The 16,861-nt window shown below is 36.0% G+C and overlaps 1 protein-coding gene across 4 annotated transcripts in view; it reads right to left on the bottom strand.

The window, feature by feature from the left end:
- ARID4B (AT-rich interaction domain 4B) overlaps positions 1-16,861 on the bottom strand; it is a 164,536-nt gene that overhangs the window by 43,713 nt on the left and 103,962 nt on the right. For 3 of the 4 annotated variants that reach the window (XR_003116162.1, XM_025361430.1, XM_025361440.1), the window contains exons 12-17: positions 15,801-15,873; positions 14,326-14,420; positions 12,428-12,525; positions 11,189-11,432; positions 10,672-10,847; positions 4,701-4,961 (exon numbers count right to left, since the gene is read on the bottom strand). Coding sequence is in view for 3 of the 4 variants with exons in the window: in XM_025361430.1 (XP_025217215.1) it covers positions 4,701-4,961; positions 10,672-10,847; positions 11,189-11,432; positions 12,428-12,525; positions 14,326-14,420; positions 15,801-15,873 (947 nt within the window). In the remaining variant the exon portion in view is untranslated. The remainder of the gene's footprint in view (positions 1-4,700; positions 4,962-10,671; positions 10,848-11,188; positions 11,433-12,427; positions 12,526-14,325; positions 14,421-15,800; positions 15,874-16,861) is intronic. The other variant, XM_025361449.1, reaches the window with a different exon arrangement.

Raw genomic sequence — 16,861 nt, forward strand, 5'->3', positions numbered from 1 at the left:
TTTTCAGCTGTGAAATAGGGACATACATGAAAATTATATTAAAGATTTATACAGGTCGGGCGCAGTGGCTCACGCCTATAATCCCACCACTTAGGGAGGCAGAGGTTGGTGAATCACCTGAGATCAGGCGTTCGAGATCAGTCTGGTCAACATGGTGAAACCCCATCTCTACTAAAACTACAAAAATTTGCTGGGCATGGTGCCATGTGCCTATAATCCCAGCTACTTGAGAGGCTGAGACAGGGCAATCTTTTGAACCTGGGAGGCGGAGGTGGCAATGAGATGAGATCACGCTGCTGCAATCCAGCCTGGACAACAAGAGCAAAACTCCATCTCAAAACAACAACAACAACAACAACAAAAAACAGCATTTTAGAAAACAAAGAAAAATGTAAAAATTAACAAGAAAAAGGTTTTTTTTTTTTTTTTTGAGACAGAGTCTTGCTCTGTCACCCAGGCTGGAGTGCAATGGCATGATTTCGGCTCACTGCAACCTCTGTGTCCCTAGTTCAAGTGAGTCTCATGCCTCAGTCTCCCAAGTAGATGGGATTACAGGCACCTGCCACCATGTCCAGCTAATTTTTGTATTTTTAGTAGAGATGAGGTTTTGCCATGTTGGCCAGGCTGGTTTCAAACTCCTGACCTCAGGTGATCTGCCCGTCTTGGCCTCTCAAACTGCTGGGATTACAGGTGTGAGCCACCGCGCCTGGCCTAAAAACAATATTTTTAAACAAAGAGACAGATACTCTTACATTATTTGAGAAAATCTCTTTGCTGGAAAAACATGGTTCACGGCCAGGAGCATCGGTTCATGTCTATAATCCCACCACTCCTGGAGGCCAAGGCAGGAGAACTGCTTGAGCCCAGGAGTTTGAAACCAGCTTGGGCAACACAGTGAGCCCCATCTCTACAAAAGATAAAAAATTAGCCAGGTGTGGTGATGCACACCTATAGTCCCAACTATTCCAGAGGCTGAGGTGGGAGATCACTTGAGCCCAAGAAGTCGAGGCTGGAGAGCCATGGTCGCACCACTGCACTCCAGCCTGGGTGACAGAACGAGGTCCTCTCTCTCTCTTTTTTTTTAATCTGAAACATGTATTTCAGATTCTGAAATACATGTTGCAGATTTTAAAAACCATGGAAATAGGTCCACACAAATCTCCCAAATTGCTTGTCATAAATGACTGCCACTGAAGATAAAACTATTTTCATGAACCTCCATGCATAAATCTTCATTTCTAATTTCACATCTGTTAAGTATAAATTTAGAGATCAAGCTGAAGACCCTAAAAATAAAAGAAAAATTGTCATAGAGCTGATGAGGATTTGTTGCAGTCCTTATTAGATTAGCCTCAGAACTGGAGGAACAGCAAAAATAAAATTATTGTGTATTTATCAATGAGACAGACTGATTATTGCTGAGAGAAGTAAAACACTGTTACGTTAACTCTAAGAAGATTAACTGCTTAATCTACTGAGGTACATTTGCTTTCTCCATGATGTTGGAGTGTATAGTGATCCATCCTATAGGTCTTCATCAAGATGTTAAGTTTTCTTCTTTTGAAAGTTCATAGCATACAAGCACTTGAGTTGTCAGAAATAGACGGCAACCTTCACAGTAATACAAGCATGTCTTGTTGAACTAGGTCCCATTTTCCTTCCTATATTATTAAAAACTTGAATGCCTCAATTTAAATTCTTTCCTAACTTTCCCTTCGTGCTATCTATTTAAAAACTAAATTACTAGAGATTCTTTCTACCTTCTAAAATCAAAATACTTCTGGAATTCTCTTTCTTTTAGTCTATCTTTTCTTAAGAAAACAAAGTTGTATCTTAATTGTAAAACAGTTTCATGAATGACTCAATTCTTCTATCTAGTAAGCCTTTTTTGTTTAATGAGCCAATTAATAGAAAATAAGCCTTGGCTGGGCACGGTGGCTCAGGCCTGTAGTGGCAGCACTTTGGGAGGCCGAGGCAGGCGAATCACCTGAGGTCAGGAGTTTGAGACCAGCTTGACCAACATGGAGAAACTCCATCTCTACTAAAAATACAAAAATTAGCTGCACGTGGTGGCGCATGCCTGTAATCTCAGCTACTCAGGAGGCTGAGGCAGGAGAATTGCTTGAACCCAGGAGGCAGAGGCTGCGGTGAGCCAAGAACCAGCCATTGCACTCCAGCCTGGGCATTAAGAGTGAAACTCAGTGGAAAGAAAGAAGGAAGGAAGGAAAGAAGGGAGGGAGGGAGGGAGGGAGGGAAGGAAGGAAGGAAGGAGGGAGGGAGGGAGGGAAGGAGGGAAGGAAGCCTTGATTATATATAGTGAAAGTTGGAGAACACCTAAATTCTATCCATTTCTCACAGAATTTCAAATACTTCATAAAGGCCATGAGGAAAAACTGCCTCTACACGTAAACTAGCAAAATAATTAGAAAAACTAAAAAGAGAGGTAAAAGGTGTTGTGACTCTATCTCGTGGGCATTATGTTGTAATTATTCGTTTTTGCTAATCCAAGTATTTCTTTCTAAATTTTTTCTCAAGAGATGGGGTCTCATTCTGGCACTCAGGCTGGAGTACAGTGGCATGATCATAGTTCACTGCAGCCTCGAATTCCTGGGTTCAAGCGATCCTCCCACCTCAGTAGCTGGGACTACAGGCATGCAACACCACACCCAGCTTTTTTCTTCCTAATTTTAAACTAACATATTCTACATTTACATTTATGTCCTAGGCAGAAGTAGAACTCCCTCTACATTTATATTCAGTAAGATAATTTAGTAAGATCAAAATGACTTGAAGTCAAAAATTGGACAAAATAATCTTTTGGTAGCTATATCTGAGATCTCAAGTACCTTCTTTGGAATATATTAATAGCCAGGCCTTCAGGTGAGGAAAATCATGTACTAGAAAGGCAGCATAAGAACCAACAGCTGACACCTATAATCCCAGCACTTTGGGACGCCGAGGTGGATCACCTGAGGTCAGGAGTTCAAGAAAAGCCTGGACAACATGGCAAAACCCTGTCTCTACTAAAAATACAAAAATTAGCCAAGCACAATGGCAGGCACCTACAATCCTAGCTACTCAGGAGGCTGCAGCACAAGAATCGCTTGAGCCCGGGAGCTGGAAGTTGCAGTGAGCAGAGATCATGCCACTACACTCCAGCCTGGGCAACAGAGCTAGACTCAAAAACCAAAAACAAAAACAAAACACACAAAAAAAGGACCAAAAGGTGAAAGGATAAATTGTGCAGTGTGTTAAAAGTGGTATCTGGAAAAACTTATGTTTCTGGATAACTATCACATCTAAGCTCTGAGGACACATATTCTTAAAATCTAAAACTGTATCCTGATTAGAAATAATAAAGAATGAGCCCAAAACAAAACTTCTGAACATTTCCTCATGACTTAACTTGCTATTTGCTATTTTCTTCCAAGCATCAGAATGGATCAGACTGGTACTTTTCTCAAAATAAGAAAGGTAATCAGATTAGATCATGAGCTTCCTCTTATACAACAGGACAACAAAAAATTTAAGAAACAGAATTTCGTATAGTATAATTTATTAAAAACACATGCATGTAAGAATACTATATATTTTCTATGAGTACATTTATATGTATGTGAAAGTAGAATGAAAAGTTAGTAAGGACAGCCTCAAAACTCTCAGAAGTGATTTTCTTTAGGGAAAAGGCATTGTGGGAAGTGATTAAAGAGAATCAAAATTTAATTTGCAACACTCAAAACACAGAATTTGAGATGATGCCTTCCTAATAACTTCCCAAATCACAGAATATAATTTAAGCATAAAGCATGAGAACTGTATTCCTCCTTAAAGACACTAGGTACACCACGAAACCACAACTTAAAACTTCTATGGTTAATCTTTCCAGGTATTTAACTGTCTTACAAGCTACATTTCAAATATAGTATCAGATATTCTAAAATAAATTAAATTATTCACTGAACGAACAGATCCCAAAACTGGCTTGCCAATTTTGGATAAAATAAAAATACAAAATTTCTTTGGAAAGTCAAAGAAAATTTATCTAAGAAAAATGCTTAAGTCACTGAACATGACTTAAAATCAAATTTCAGTCTTGCCTATCAGTTCCCTAGGGTAGGAGCAGTCAAAAAGTGCATTCTATTTTAGTGAAGCAGGCCTGCTTACATGTTCAACCATATTTTTTCAAAGATACTAATAAATTTCTGAGACTTCTGAATAAGGTTGTAATGCAATAGCTGTTAATAAGGAGATAAGGCTTTCTTTAAATAGCTAATGTTTCCTAGGATTTTAAATCCCTGACTACAGAAGGAAAGAAATGACTTAAGAATACAAAAAAGAGGTTACTGTGGCAATGTAGTTTAAAATGCAAGACAGCAAGCAGCCTGTAATTGGTTTGCAGATGTCCAGAAGTTCTGATCATTTCATCAATGTTTTGTCTACTAATCTACATGTAGTACATAAAAATCAAGTGTGTAGACCTCAGTTTTCTAGACACTAGGGATATCTTCCAAGTACTGAAAACATTAATTGTAAGTCACTAAGTGAGGTATTTACATGCTAAAAACTTATGTATTTTTTATAAGGTACTATGACCTCAATTAGAATACTAATAAATCTGTAATCCGTCACTTAAGTTTTTAAATAGAAAAGTATTTTATAATTGTTTTTAGGTAATAATCACTAGCTAAAACTCAAGTTACCTCACATTCCATCCGCAGTAATGCACCAAGTAAAGGACCTCTCCACCTTCGACATCAGAATCTTTAATACTAGCTTCATACATTTTTTGATTTTTCCCTCGTCCATACCGCACTTGGACTTTCATGCCTGGTGGATAGCATTCAAACTCCTCTTCCTCATTGTTGTCATCATCATCTTCATCCTCTTCTTCTTCTTCCTCCTCCTCCTCCTCCTCTTCTGCTTCTTCATCATCTTCTTCTTCTTCTTTATTCGTTTCATCTCTTGAAAGGTTTAAAAAATTGCAGTTAATAAAAGACACTTCATAAGTTTTTCAGTTCCAAACCACATATATTGATAAAAGTTGTGGCTGTGATTGTTCCAGGAAAAGCAGGTTCCACGTGTATGAAATTCTCAGAGTTTCATTTTACTATTAAAAACTAAAACTGTAAGACAACCAAGGTTACAGAAAGACACATTCAGAGAAAATGAAGATTCAAAAATAAGTGCAGTAAAAGAAAATTTCCAAAAGTCAGAACAACAGAATTTATGCCGAACAGCAAGAAGCAAGTATGGTCAACTCTAACAATGTTTTCATGTTTTATTAATAAAAGTGTTTTACATCTCAATTGACAAAAAAAATCATTATACTTCATTGCCATTTTACAACTAAAAGTTATTTTTTTCATTCAAATATTTCCAGCCTCAAGATGTTCATTTTTTTAGAGGCAGAGTGTTGCTCTGTCACCCAAGCTGGAGGTCTCAGGATGTTTGAAACAATAATTTTCACTAGCAGATGGCAGTCTTAATAACTTTAAAACATTCTCCATCCGAATTTTCAAATGCTATAATAACTGAAATACTGTTTTAATTTAAACAGAAATATTCTAAAAATGTACTACCAATATCTTATCGTTTGTTCTTTCCTTTAAACTTCAACACAACTTCTACTCTCATTACCACAGATTTATTAACATCATCTACAAATCTTCTCAACTTTGATGTTCCAAAGAAATAGACAGATGAAAGGCCAATTACAAGTACATGAAACTAAAAGTCAAACTATTCTAGAAAGAGTATTACATTCTTTTTTTTTTTTTTTTTTTTTTTTTGATGGAGTCTCACTCCTGTCGCTCAGGCTAGAGCGCAATGGCGCGATCTCAGCTCACTGCAACCTCTGCCTCCCAGGTTCAAGCGATTCTCCTGCCTCAGCCTCCCAAGTAGCTGGGATTACAGGCGCCCATTACCACGCTCAGCTAATTTTTTGTATATTTAGTAGAGACAGGGTTTCACCATGTTGGTCAGGCTGGTCTCAAACTCCTGACCTCAGGTGATCCGCCCACCTCGGCCTCCCAAAGTGCTGGGATTATAGCCGTGAGCCACCACACCTGGCCTTACATCCATTTTTATCTTCTTAGTACCATGTACTTTCTAAAACTGAGCATTCATATCCTTTCTGTGCTGACCACCAATCTGTATTCAATAAGGTGGAGAAAATCTTCAATTATAAATCTTTCCAAATACTAGATTTATTTTTTTTTTTAATTTCAATATGAAATCCAAGGCTACATTTAGTCTGGTTTTATTTGCTGTCCTGTATGTCTGTACTTAAAGACTCCATCACTTTAGGGTTGACAAATGACTAAACATCGTAAGGCAGAACAACCAGATAGTTTAGTATTTAAGCTTTAAAAATTAATGATAATATGTAAAATACATAGATATATTAAAATAAACACTATATTCTATATTAAGACTAATGATTATATATATACATATATTACACCACACACACACATATATTTTTTCTATACATATATATACACACACACATATATATATATTTTTCCCCCTTGGAGACACGGTCTCGCTGTGTCACCCAGCTTGGAGTGCAGTGGCCTGATCACGGCTCACTGTGGTCTTGACTTCCTGTGCTCAAATGATCCTTCCACCTCAGCATCCCAAGTAGCTTGGACTATAGGCACATACCACCACACCCAGATAATTTTTTATTTTTGTAGAGACAGGGGTGTCCCTATGTCATTTAGGCTGGTCTTGAACTCCTGGGCTCAAGCAATCTTCACACCTCGGCCTTCCAAAGTGCTGGGATTATAGGTGTGAGCCACTGTGCCTGCCTGATGAATATAATATTTATATTTTAAAAAAACTTCCTCCACTGAAAATTTCAGTTTTATATTCCTATATGCAACCTTTTTAGGGATAATATACTTTATCATTCCTAATTATGTAATTACATAGGCAACAAAAATAATATATAAATAGTGATATAAGCAGTACCTATAATGCTTTTTTATTCTCCTTTTCCTTTTGTATAGTGGGGCAGGAGCGTTGGGGGGATGTTTAATAGACCTGTGGAAGTAAGTCCACGTTCACAAAAGTATCAAATGTATCAATTCTGTCTGAACCATGACACAAATTCCTCAAAAATTCTCAAGATTTATTCCTATTTTAAAGACTCAGTTACAGTTAAATACGTATTTAAAAAACTAAAACCTTCATGAAACCAGCTATAATCTGAGATATACATATATACTATACATATATATGTACATATATATACACACACACACACACATATATATATATATTTTTTTTTTTGAGACAGTCTCTCACTCTGTTGCCCAGGCTAGAGAACAGTAGCATGATCTCAGCTCACTGCAACCTCCACCTCCCAGGTTCAACCAATTCTCCTGCTTCAGCTTTCCAAGTAGCTGGGACTACATGCTACCATGCTCAGCTGATTTTTTGTATTTTTAGTAGAGATGGGGTTTCGCCGTGTTGGCCAGGCTGGTCTCGAACTCCTGACCTCAGGTGATATGCCTGCCTGGGCCTCCCAAAGTGCTGGGATTACAGGCATGAGCCACCGCACCCAGCCTGAGATTAAAATATTAGCAATGCTATTGAAAATACCTTAATATTTCTATTATGAAAAAGTAATTTTATTAAGGCTAAAATATCTAAAAAATTAACAGAAATGGCATTATCAATGATAAATCATTATGAGGAATTTTATTTTTATAGCAAACTAAATCTTTTTTTTGAAAGAATACTTGCCTAAGTCATAAGACTCTATTTTTGCATACTGGGGAAAAGAAGCATATTTTATCGTGGCCACAATAAAAGAGATCTATCATGCACCTCAGAATCATCATATAAAAGTGAGATATAGAATCAAAATTCTAAGTTTTTTGAAATGACGACAAACTCTAAGCTGTATGTTACATCATAGAATACACTGAGTTGATGAGTACAAACAATTCTAAATGCCAACAGCAAGCACAATCATACTTTAAGTGGTAGCCCAGGCAAATTTTCATTCAATCTAAAACAGAAACCCAACACTCTTGTATTAATGAAATCAAACAATCAAAAATTAAAAATACACATTTAATATCACCCTCAGACACAAACTAAATGAAATTCACTTTAATAATACACTGAAGTATAAAGAAAAAAACAACATAATTACTGGCAATCAACCAAAGAAAACTATTCTCCTCTCTAAGACTTCAGTGGCAAATTCAAGACTAATGTGCTAAACCAGATGGAACACAGAATGCCAAGAAAGAGAGCCTCTGAAAGTATAAAATGCAACAAACATACAGGTTAAAAAAATTAAGTTGATGCATACATTACATACATGCACTCACACACACACACACACACACACACACGCATTTAAGCTAGTCATATTTTAGAGAAGAATATCTTGGGAAACGAAATGTATCAGCAAGGATTTTCATCTGAATTCAAAAAGAAACATTAAATCTTTCCAACTTGATGTTACACTCTTTACAATGAAACAAAATTTTTAAAAAAGATAGTGTATTAAGTAACTGCTATGGTCAAGGCACTGAACTAGACATTTTACATATATCAACTTCTTCAATCTCCTATATCTGGACAACAGAAGAAGGACACTGAACATTCTTGGTAATAGCCTATTACTTAGAGAAAGTTTATATGCCAGAAAAATACCTATATATTAATTATCACTGTAAAATTTTCCCCTGCAACTATCTAATAAAACTCAAAAATCAATTATAGTAAGCCCCTCTTATCTGCAGGGGATACATTCCAAGATCCCCAGTGGATGCCTGAAACCGTGGATAGTATCAAACCTTATATATACTATGTTTTTTCCTATACATACATACCTCTGATAAAGTTTAATTTATTAATTAGGCACAGCATGAGATAAGCAATGACTAATAACATAAAGCAATTATAATATGCTATAATAACAGTTATGTGAATATGGTCTTGTCTCACTCTCTCAAAATACTTTATTGCACTGTACTCACCTGTTTTCAGACCACAGTTGACCACAGGTAACTGAAACTGTGGAAAAGCAGGGAGTACTGTATAAACAGTCCCAACTGCAATGCTTCTAAAAAATATCTACCAAACTTGGGCAGTCACATTAGGAAAATTTTAGTTTGAGGTATGCATATACTAATAAATATCTGTAGTACATAAAAATCCATATAATTATAGAGTTAAAGGGGTTACTAAAAACCTACAAAATAGTTTATTCTATAAAATAAGCAGAAGCACCAACTTAAAAAATTAAGTAACAAAGAAAAAATACAGATTTATCACAGTGCCTTGCAAACAGCAGATGTTCCAGAAACATCTGTAGATTTAAAAATCCGATTTTTTGGTAAAAAGCTGAATCTTTATTAAGATTCTTATCAAAATGATCTCCTTTAAACATACACTTCTACACAAAGAAATATAACAAAGTATAATCAACAAATATTTAGGATTTTTTTCTTCCATGTTTGTCTGTATGGTGCCACCGATATTTCAGAACTCTGATCAATCAAAAGATTTTAGGCAAAAAGCTGAAATCTGTACCAAATTTCTTAATACCTGAAATAGTCTCCAACAGCAGTAAGGCATACTTCAAATATATATTTTTATACACAAAAATATAACAAAGTATAATAAACACTTTTTACTATATTCATATAAGCCCCATTTTTCATTTTCCCCTTCCCTATTCGTCTGCATACTGTGGCCAAATGTCAGTACGCTAAATGGGTTTTTTGGTTTTTTTTGAAAAAGAGTCTCGCTCCGTCCCCCAGGCTGGAGTGCAGTGGTACGATCTCAGCTCACTGCAACCTCTGCCTCCTGGGTTCAAGAGATTCTCCTGCCTCACCCTCCCGAGTAGCTGGGATTATGGGCACATGCCACCACTCCTGACTTTTTAGTATTTTTAGAAGAGACAGGGTTTCACCATGTTGGCCAGGCTGGTCTTGAAATCCTGACATCAAGTGATCTGCCGCCTTGGCCTCCCAAAGTGCTGGGATTACAGGCATGAATCATCGCAGCTGGCCTGCTAAATGATTTTTTTTAAAAAGTTCATTGTACTTATTTAAATGAGACACTAACAGAGATGTTTATATTTTTTAAGCCTCAGAAAAAAGATTCAATGCCAAAGATTATCTATAAAATCCAGGGTCCACTAGTAGTGCATAAATTACATTGTCAAATAATTCATCATTCCAAAGTGACTAAAACAAACAAATGCTACTATCACATAAGATAGAACATACAATTTTTGGCCTTTTAAACCCTTAGTATTTTTCCACTCTTGCTTTTGCTTAAGAAACAAATACAACTCTCAGAATCTACAGCCAACATACAATCTATAAAACACGGACATAGCCCGAAGTTTATATTATCAAGTAATTCAGCAGACCTAAAAAGTACTTTGCTCTAGCTAAAAATTTTATCAATTTCCATGATGAGAGCAAGAAGAATGGATCAAAAGTATGATCTTTCTCTACAAATTTCTATCGGTAGGGTCTCTGAAAGAAGTGAATGCTATTTAATTAATAAATGCCAATCACTCTATTATTTAATATTTTGTCAATTAATTTAGATTCATACATATACACATACAAACAGAAAATGATACGAATCCATCAAGCTGAAATGCATCGTAACCAAAAACAATTTTCTTACCCAGATTTTGCTTTTTCTTCCTCAGCTTCTACCTTTATGTTGAGGGATTCATCTACCCTAGTTGTGTCATCATCTTTGTCGTCCACATTTTCATTTTCTTCCGGTTTTTTAATGTTAACTTCTTTTTCCTGATCAGAATGTGTAGGTATAGGTTCTAATAAATTCTTTTTACTTCCCTAGAAAAAGATCAAAGGAAAGAAACCAACAAAAGTAAAAAAAGTAAAAATTTTCAACCTACATCCATGGTTTATCTCTTAGCAACAGGAGGTAACAACCAATTCTAATATTAAAAGTTATAAATTACTTTTAAGAAACTCCTGCTATTTTAAAGCACTAGACAAAAATAGCTAACAGCTATTTTGAAGTTATTATGATAAAAATTATACAAAAGTAGCACTTAATGAAGAAAATAAATAATAAAAAGTAATATTATATAATATATTGATTTTGGAACTTTATAGAGGATATGGAAAATATACCAAAGAAAGCAAAGGACAATTAACAATATCTGATTTACCAGAGAGGGCTTAATATTTTCTTTTCTTTCAATTTCATCCTCAATAGGCTTTTCTTCTTTTGGTATTATATTCCTCTCCTCCTCCATCTTTATTTCTTTGATCTCTGTTTCATTTTCCTCCTTAACTTTTACTTCTTTTACATTTTCACACTCCTTACATTGCTTGTTAACAACTTTCTCTGGCAATGCCATCTGAAATTCAATGTTGGCTGATCTACAGTACTCCTCAAAACCATATAAGTATCTGGAAACATGAAGAGAAATTACATTTGGTGAAAACATTTCAAAATGTAACTATAGAGTTACTTTTAATGTGTATTCATTTCTTTTGTCTAAACTCTCAGATATTGGGCCATGTTAACATTCTAATTTATTCTAGTTGTTTCTAATCTTTTCAATGCAAACAAAAAATTCTGTCAAAAAATTCATTTAAAAAACTGTGCTCAGAGTCATAACAATAACAGCTATTAATAGTATTAATAACAGCATCTATTTGTTGCACATTTCTTATGTGTGAGGCTGGACCCCCTAGTAAATCTCATTTAGTCACTACAGTAATCTTGGGGCATGCAGCAGCATCCTTTTTTTTTTTTGAGACAGAGTCTCACTCTGTTGCTCAGGCTGAAGTGCAGTGACACGATCTCAGCTCACTGCAACCTCCACCTCCTGGGTTTAAGCAGTTCTCCTGCCTCAGCCTCCTGAGTATCTGGGACTACAGGCGTGAACCACTATGCCAGGGTATTTTTTGTATTTTTAGTGGAGACAAGGTTTTGTCATGCTGGCCAGGCTGGTCTTGAACTCCTGACCTCAAGTGATCTGCCCGCCTCAGCTTCCCAAAGTACTGGAATTACAGGTGTGAGCCACCGTGCCTGGTCAAGCATTCCATTTTACAAACGAGGAAACTGAGGCTTAGGAGAACAAATAACTGGCCCAAGGGCATAAACAGCTAACAATTGGCAGAACTAGCATTCAAATGTGGATTTACTTGACTTTAGAATATTAGCTTTTTAACCTCTATGAAGTACTTGACAAATGTACTTAGCCACAAAAACTTTCTTTACAGAATTTCTCATAGATCTACTATTCACAAAATACACTTTAGAAAATGCTATCACAGAATGACTACTCTAGTAAAATTTTCTGATTTCTTTAAAGAAACAGCCTCAGTTAAAAGGTAAATTTCATCCTGCTTTCTAGGTAAAAATACTGAAGATAACCATATCAATTATACTAACTTACTTTTTATAAGCACATTTAACATTGTATCCTGCAGCTGAATTTAAGACAGGGATTCCAAGATCTTGGTAGACTTGTTTCCAAACAGCTCCACTTTCAATCTAATGGACAAAGTGAAACAAAAACTCTCAAAAGGTGTTAATGTAATAACATTTTGATAGATACAGTATATATGAGTATATTTTTATATTTATTGGTTCTAGTCTCAAAAGAATTTTTAGAAACTTGATAAATTCTAAATTTGGTTTAAAAATAAAGGTTTTAGTACTCTAACAAATATCAGAAAATTATAAATGTTGAAATATTAGGCCATTTGACATTCTGTTTTTTTCTTTTTGAAGACAGGATCTCATTCTATTGCCTAGGCTAAAGTGCAGCAACATTGGCACAAACACAGCTCACTGCAGCCCTGAACTTCTGGGCTCAAGGGATCTTCCTGCTTCAGCAACCCAAGTAGCTGGGACTAGGCGCACACCACCACATCTGGCTAATTTTAAAATGTTTTTTTGTAGAGATGGAGTCTCACCATGTTGCCCAGACGGGTCTCAAACTCCTGGGCTCCAGCAATCCTCTGGCCTTAGCCTCCCAAAGTGCTGAGATTACAGGCATGAGTCACCATAACTGGTCCCATTTGACTTTTAAATAAACCCAGTTATGGGAAATGGAAAAATATTCAGGCTCTTTAATCAAAATTTTTAACAAAGAAACGGAGACAAACATTTTCAAAGGATTTATTATTTCCCATAAAATATACAGGCTAATAAATGAAAGCAGTTCTACAAAAATTTGTAAAGTATTTTATTCCATAGAATATTCACAATTGGATACTTTTATTTATTTATTTATTTTTTTGAGACGGAGTCTCACTCTGTTGCCCAGGCTGGAATGCAGTGGCGCGATCTCGGCTCGCTGCAAGCTCTGCCTCCCAGGTTCACACCATTCTCTTGCCTCAGCTTCACGAGTAGCTGGGACTGCAGGCACCCACCACCACGCCTGGCTAATTTTTTTTATTTTCAGTAGAGACAGGGTTTCACCATGTTAGCCAGGATGGTCTCGATCTCCTGACCTCGTGATCCGCCCGCCTCGGCCTCCCAAAGTGCTGGGATTACAGGCGTGAGCCACCGCGCCCAGCCTGGGTAAGTATTGTACATCATGTCAACCTTAAAATAATTTCTTCAGATCAGTTCAACAAACATTTCCTGCCTTAATCCCTTTATATTATTAAAGGGATTAAGAATATAAACAATATTAAGACAGATCCTTGCTCTTAAGGAGCACACTGTCTAGTGAAAAAGAGACACAGGAAGGATATCCACCAATATGACTGTGCTGTGATTCAGATTTAAAAAAGTAGGTTTATGAAAGTTTGACCAATTTAACAGTAATCAGAAAGCTCACATGAAAAAAATCTTTTTTTTTTTTTTTTTTTTTTGAGACAGTCTCATTCTGTCACCCAGGCTGGAGTGCAGTGCAGCGGTGCAATCTTGGCTCACTGCAATCTCTGCCTCCTGTGTTCAAGTGATTCTCGTGCCCTAGCCTGCCATGTAGCTGGGATTACAAGTGTGCATCACCACGACTGGCTGATTTTTGTATTTTTTGTAGAGATGGGGTTTTGCTATGTTGGCCAGGCTGTTCTCAAACTCCTGGCCTAAAGGGATCTACCCGCCTCGGCCTCCCAAAGTGTTGGGGTTGCAGGCATGAGCCACCATGCCTGACCTAAAAAATCTTTAAAATTTAAATTTTGTCTGAGAAGGCTAGCTGTACTTTCCACTTTATTTTCTTCTTAGGATTTTACTGAAAAACTTTTTTGTTGTTTAGAAAAACAATTTCAGAGATAGCAGATACCTGAGAAAACATGTTACATGAAAAAGATGTTTTTTCAGTTTGACTACAGTACTCACATTATCAAATCCTCCAAGTTTGTGTACAAGTCTGAATAACTTAAAAAGATTCAAATTTCGATATCCAAGTACAGGTCGTTTGTTAATAGGTGTACCTGTTACAGAAAATACAAACTATATTAGATCCACACTACATTTTTAATTTAAAATTTCAAAAGATTCAAATAATACCACTGAGTATTTATAGTATTTTTTATATATATATATATATGAGAAATTATCTTGTTAATCAAAGACATGATATCTAGACATAAACAAGCCCATGGCCACTTTAAATTTTTTCACATAACCAGATTTTTGAAACCTTTTATTTTCATTCTCTCATACTTTCTTCCCTCTGCTGAGCAAGTAAATAAATACTAGACAACTGCTTCCCAATGAGAGTTGCTTTTATGGCATTTTCTTTGTATTCTAGCAACTTACTACTACTCTAAATAATGATTCTATAGTAAAGCTACATGTTTGTTTGTTTGTTTGTTTCATTCTAACACAAGAAAACGCAAGGCAAGGATGCTAAATCGAACAAACCATGAGAAAGTGGTAGAGAAGATAACAAGGTAGGGGTACAATGCCTCATATGGCCATTTCTGCAAAATATATGACTGGCTTAATCATATTTTTTCACTCTTCTCTAGTATTAGATTTCATTCATTTTCTTTGCCTTTTCATTTATCTTATACAAGAGCCTATCAAACAGCATACTTCTTAGGCCAACCCTCCATTCATGTAAAGAAATAATACAAGAATCAAAGACATTTTATATTGAAAAATGAAAAGATACTTATATTGTGTTAGGCATTATCATTTATGAAAACAAAAGATGACAAACAGCCAGTTTCTACTCATCAGCATTACAATCAGGGATTTAAAAAACATTCAATTCCCAGAGTATTGTGGTGTTTCTAAACACTAATCATTCATTTTGCCCTTCCCTTCCAGCTAGAAAGTCTCTCCTTACTCCCTTACAAGCATCTTCCCAGAAAATAAGAAAGTAGACTCTGACCAAGAAGATAAACTCGAGAACAACAGTGTTGAGGTTACGGAAGGATTAGTTCATTACCCTAAGTTATTCTTCTTCCTTCAATCCTTGCATGGCCTTAGCAGCTTTTGGCAGATTAAATAAGCTGAGCCAAGGCTCACTCTGAGACTGTCACACTTTCTTCTCTATTTCTGGACTAATTCCCATTTTGCTACTGTTCTTTAGGGTCCCATGGATAGGTAAGGGGATTGGCAGGATAGGGTAATAAGCGCATTTATGTGTCCACAGCCACAATATCTGTCAAAAAGCTATCAAATTCCTCATTCTACTTGTTACGTGACAGGTGCTATGCTAGGTGTTGGTGATATCAGAGCCAAAAAGACAGCCATAATTACTGATGACATAAAGTTCAGTAAACAAAATTCTATTCTTATTTTTAGGATACTAATTATATGTCCAAAACTTACCACGTTAAGGATAAATAAAAAATACTCACCTCTGTCCTCCATAAATTTGTACAACTGCTGAAGAAAGTTCTCCCTTTCTTCTGGAAATGGTTCTATTTCTTCCTAATTTTAATCACAAAAGAATATTATTTTCTTCAATTAAGCATTTTAATACAACAAGCAGACTTCTTACCAACAGCAAAGACTAGAGTTCGTTAAAATACTTCAAAGGCTTTTTACTTAATCAAAATTATTCTTTTAACACTAAGCTGTTCAAAACCAGATAAGTCTAGACATTTTATGTTTTATAGAGGAATATGTCTTAAAAAGTATCTCAATATTTAGAATCCCCACAGTAAAAACTCCCATATGAGAAAAGGGACTAGCAAGATTGTTCGTGTTTGTTTGTTTTTAACCATATCAGAGATCTATTTTTCAAATCAGGGTCACAGGTTCAAGAATACCTACTCTCAACTTATGCAAAACTGGGTCAGGGTTAAACACCAAAACTAACTCTATTATTGCTCCTCAAGGAAATATAAAAGTATGGGTCCCATTAGCTGTAAGTGCAAGTATCCTTCATTTTATGCAGCCCCACTGTATATACTTCAAGCTTACATAATCAGTAAAGTGGGGAACAAACTTGATCTACAATACCTGAAGATTCAGACTTAGAGAAATCTTCAAGTAATAAAATAGTTCCCTGATTTATCAATTACAAGGGACAAGCGAGGGACTAGCTTCTTGCTGCTGTGGCCAAGGGCTGTGGCAGCAGGAAGCTGGTCCTGAAGCAACCTGCAAGGAGCAGGGTAGTAGGTAAGCCTGAGGAACTCATCAATTCAATGACTTTCATCCATTCAACAAACACTTGAGCACCTGTAAGTGTAGGCATTATGCTAGGTGCTAAATCAAATAAAAGAAAAATAAGCTATGGAGCCTGCCATTACAGAACATGATTAGGAGTAACTGCAGAGAAAATGATTCCAAACATACAGCTAGGCTTTACAGTTACTCTGGCTTAAATATACATATTTGTAATAGTAAAAGTTAGGATATTCAACTGGTAATCTAAATAAATCAAAATATAGCATTTTTAAATTTGGAAAATCAT

Source organism: Theropithecus gelada, chromosome 1, assembly GCF_003255815.1.
Source record: "Theropithecus gelada isolate Dixy chromosome 1, Tgel_1.0, whole genome shotgun sequence".
NCBI classification, from domain to species: domain Eukaryota; kingdom Metazoa; phylum Chordata; class Mammalia; order Primates; family Cercopithecidae; genus Theropithecus; species Theropithecus gelada.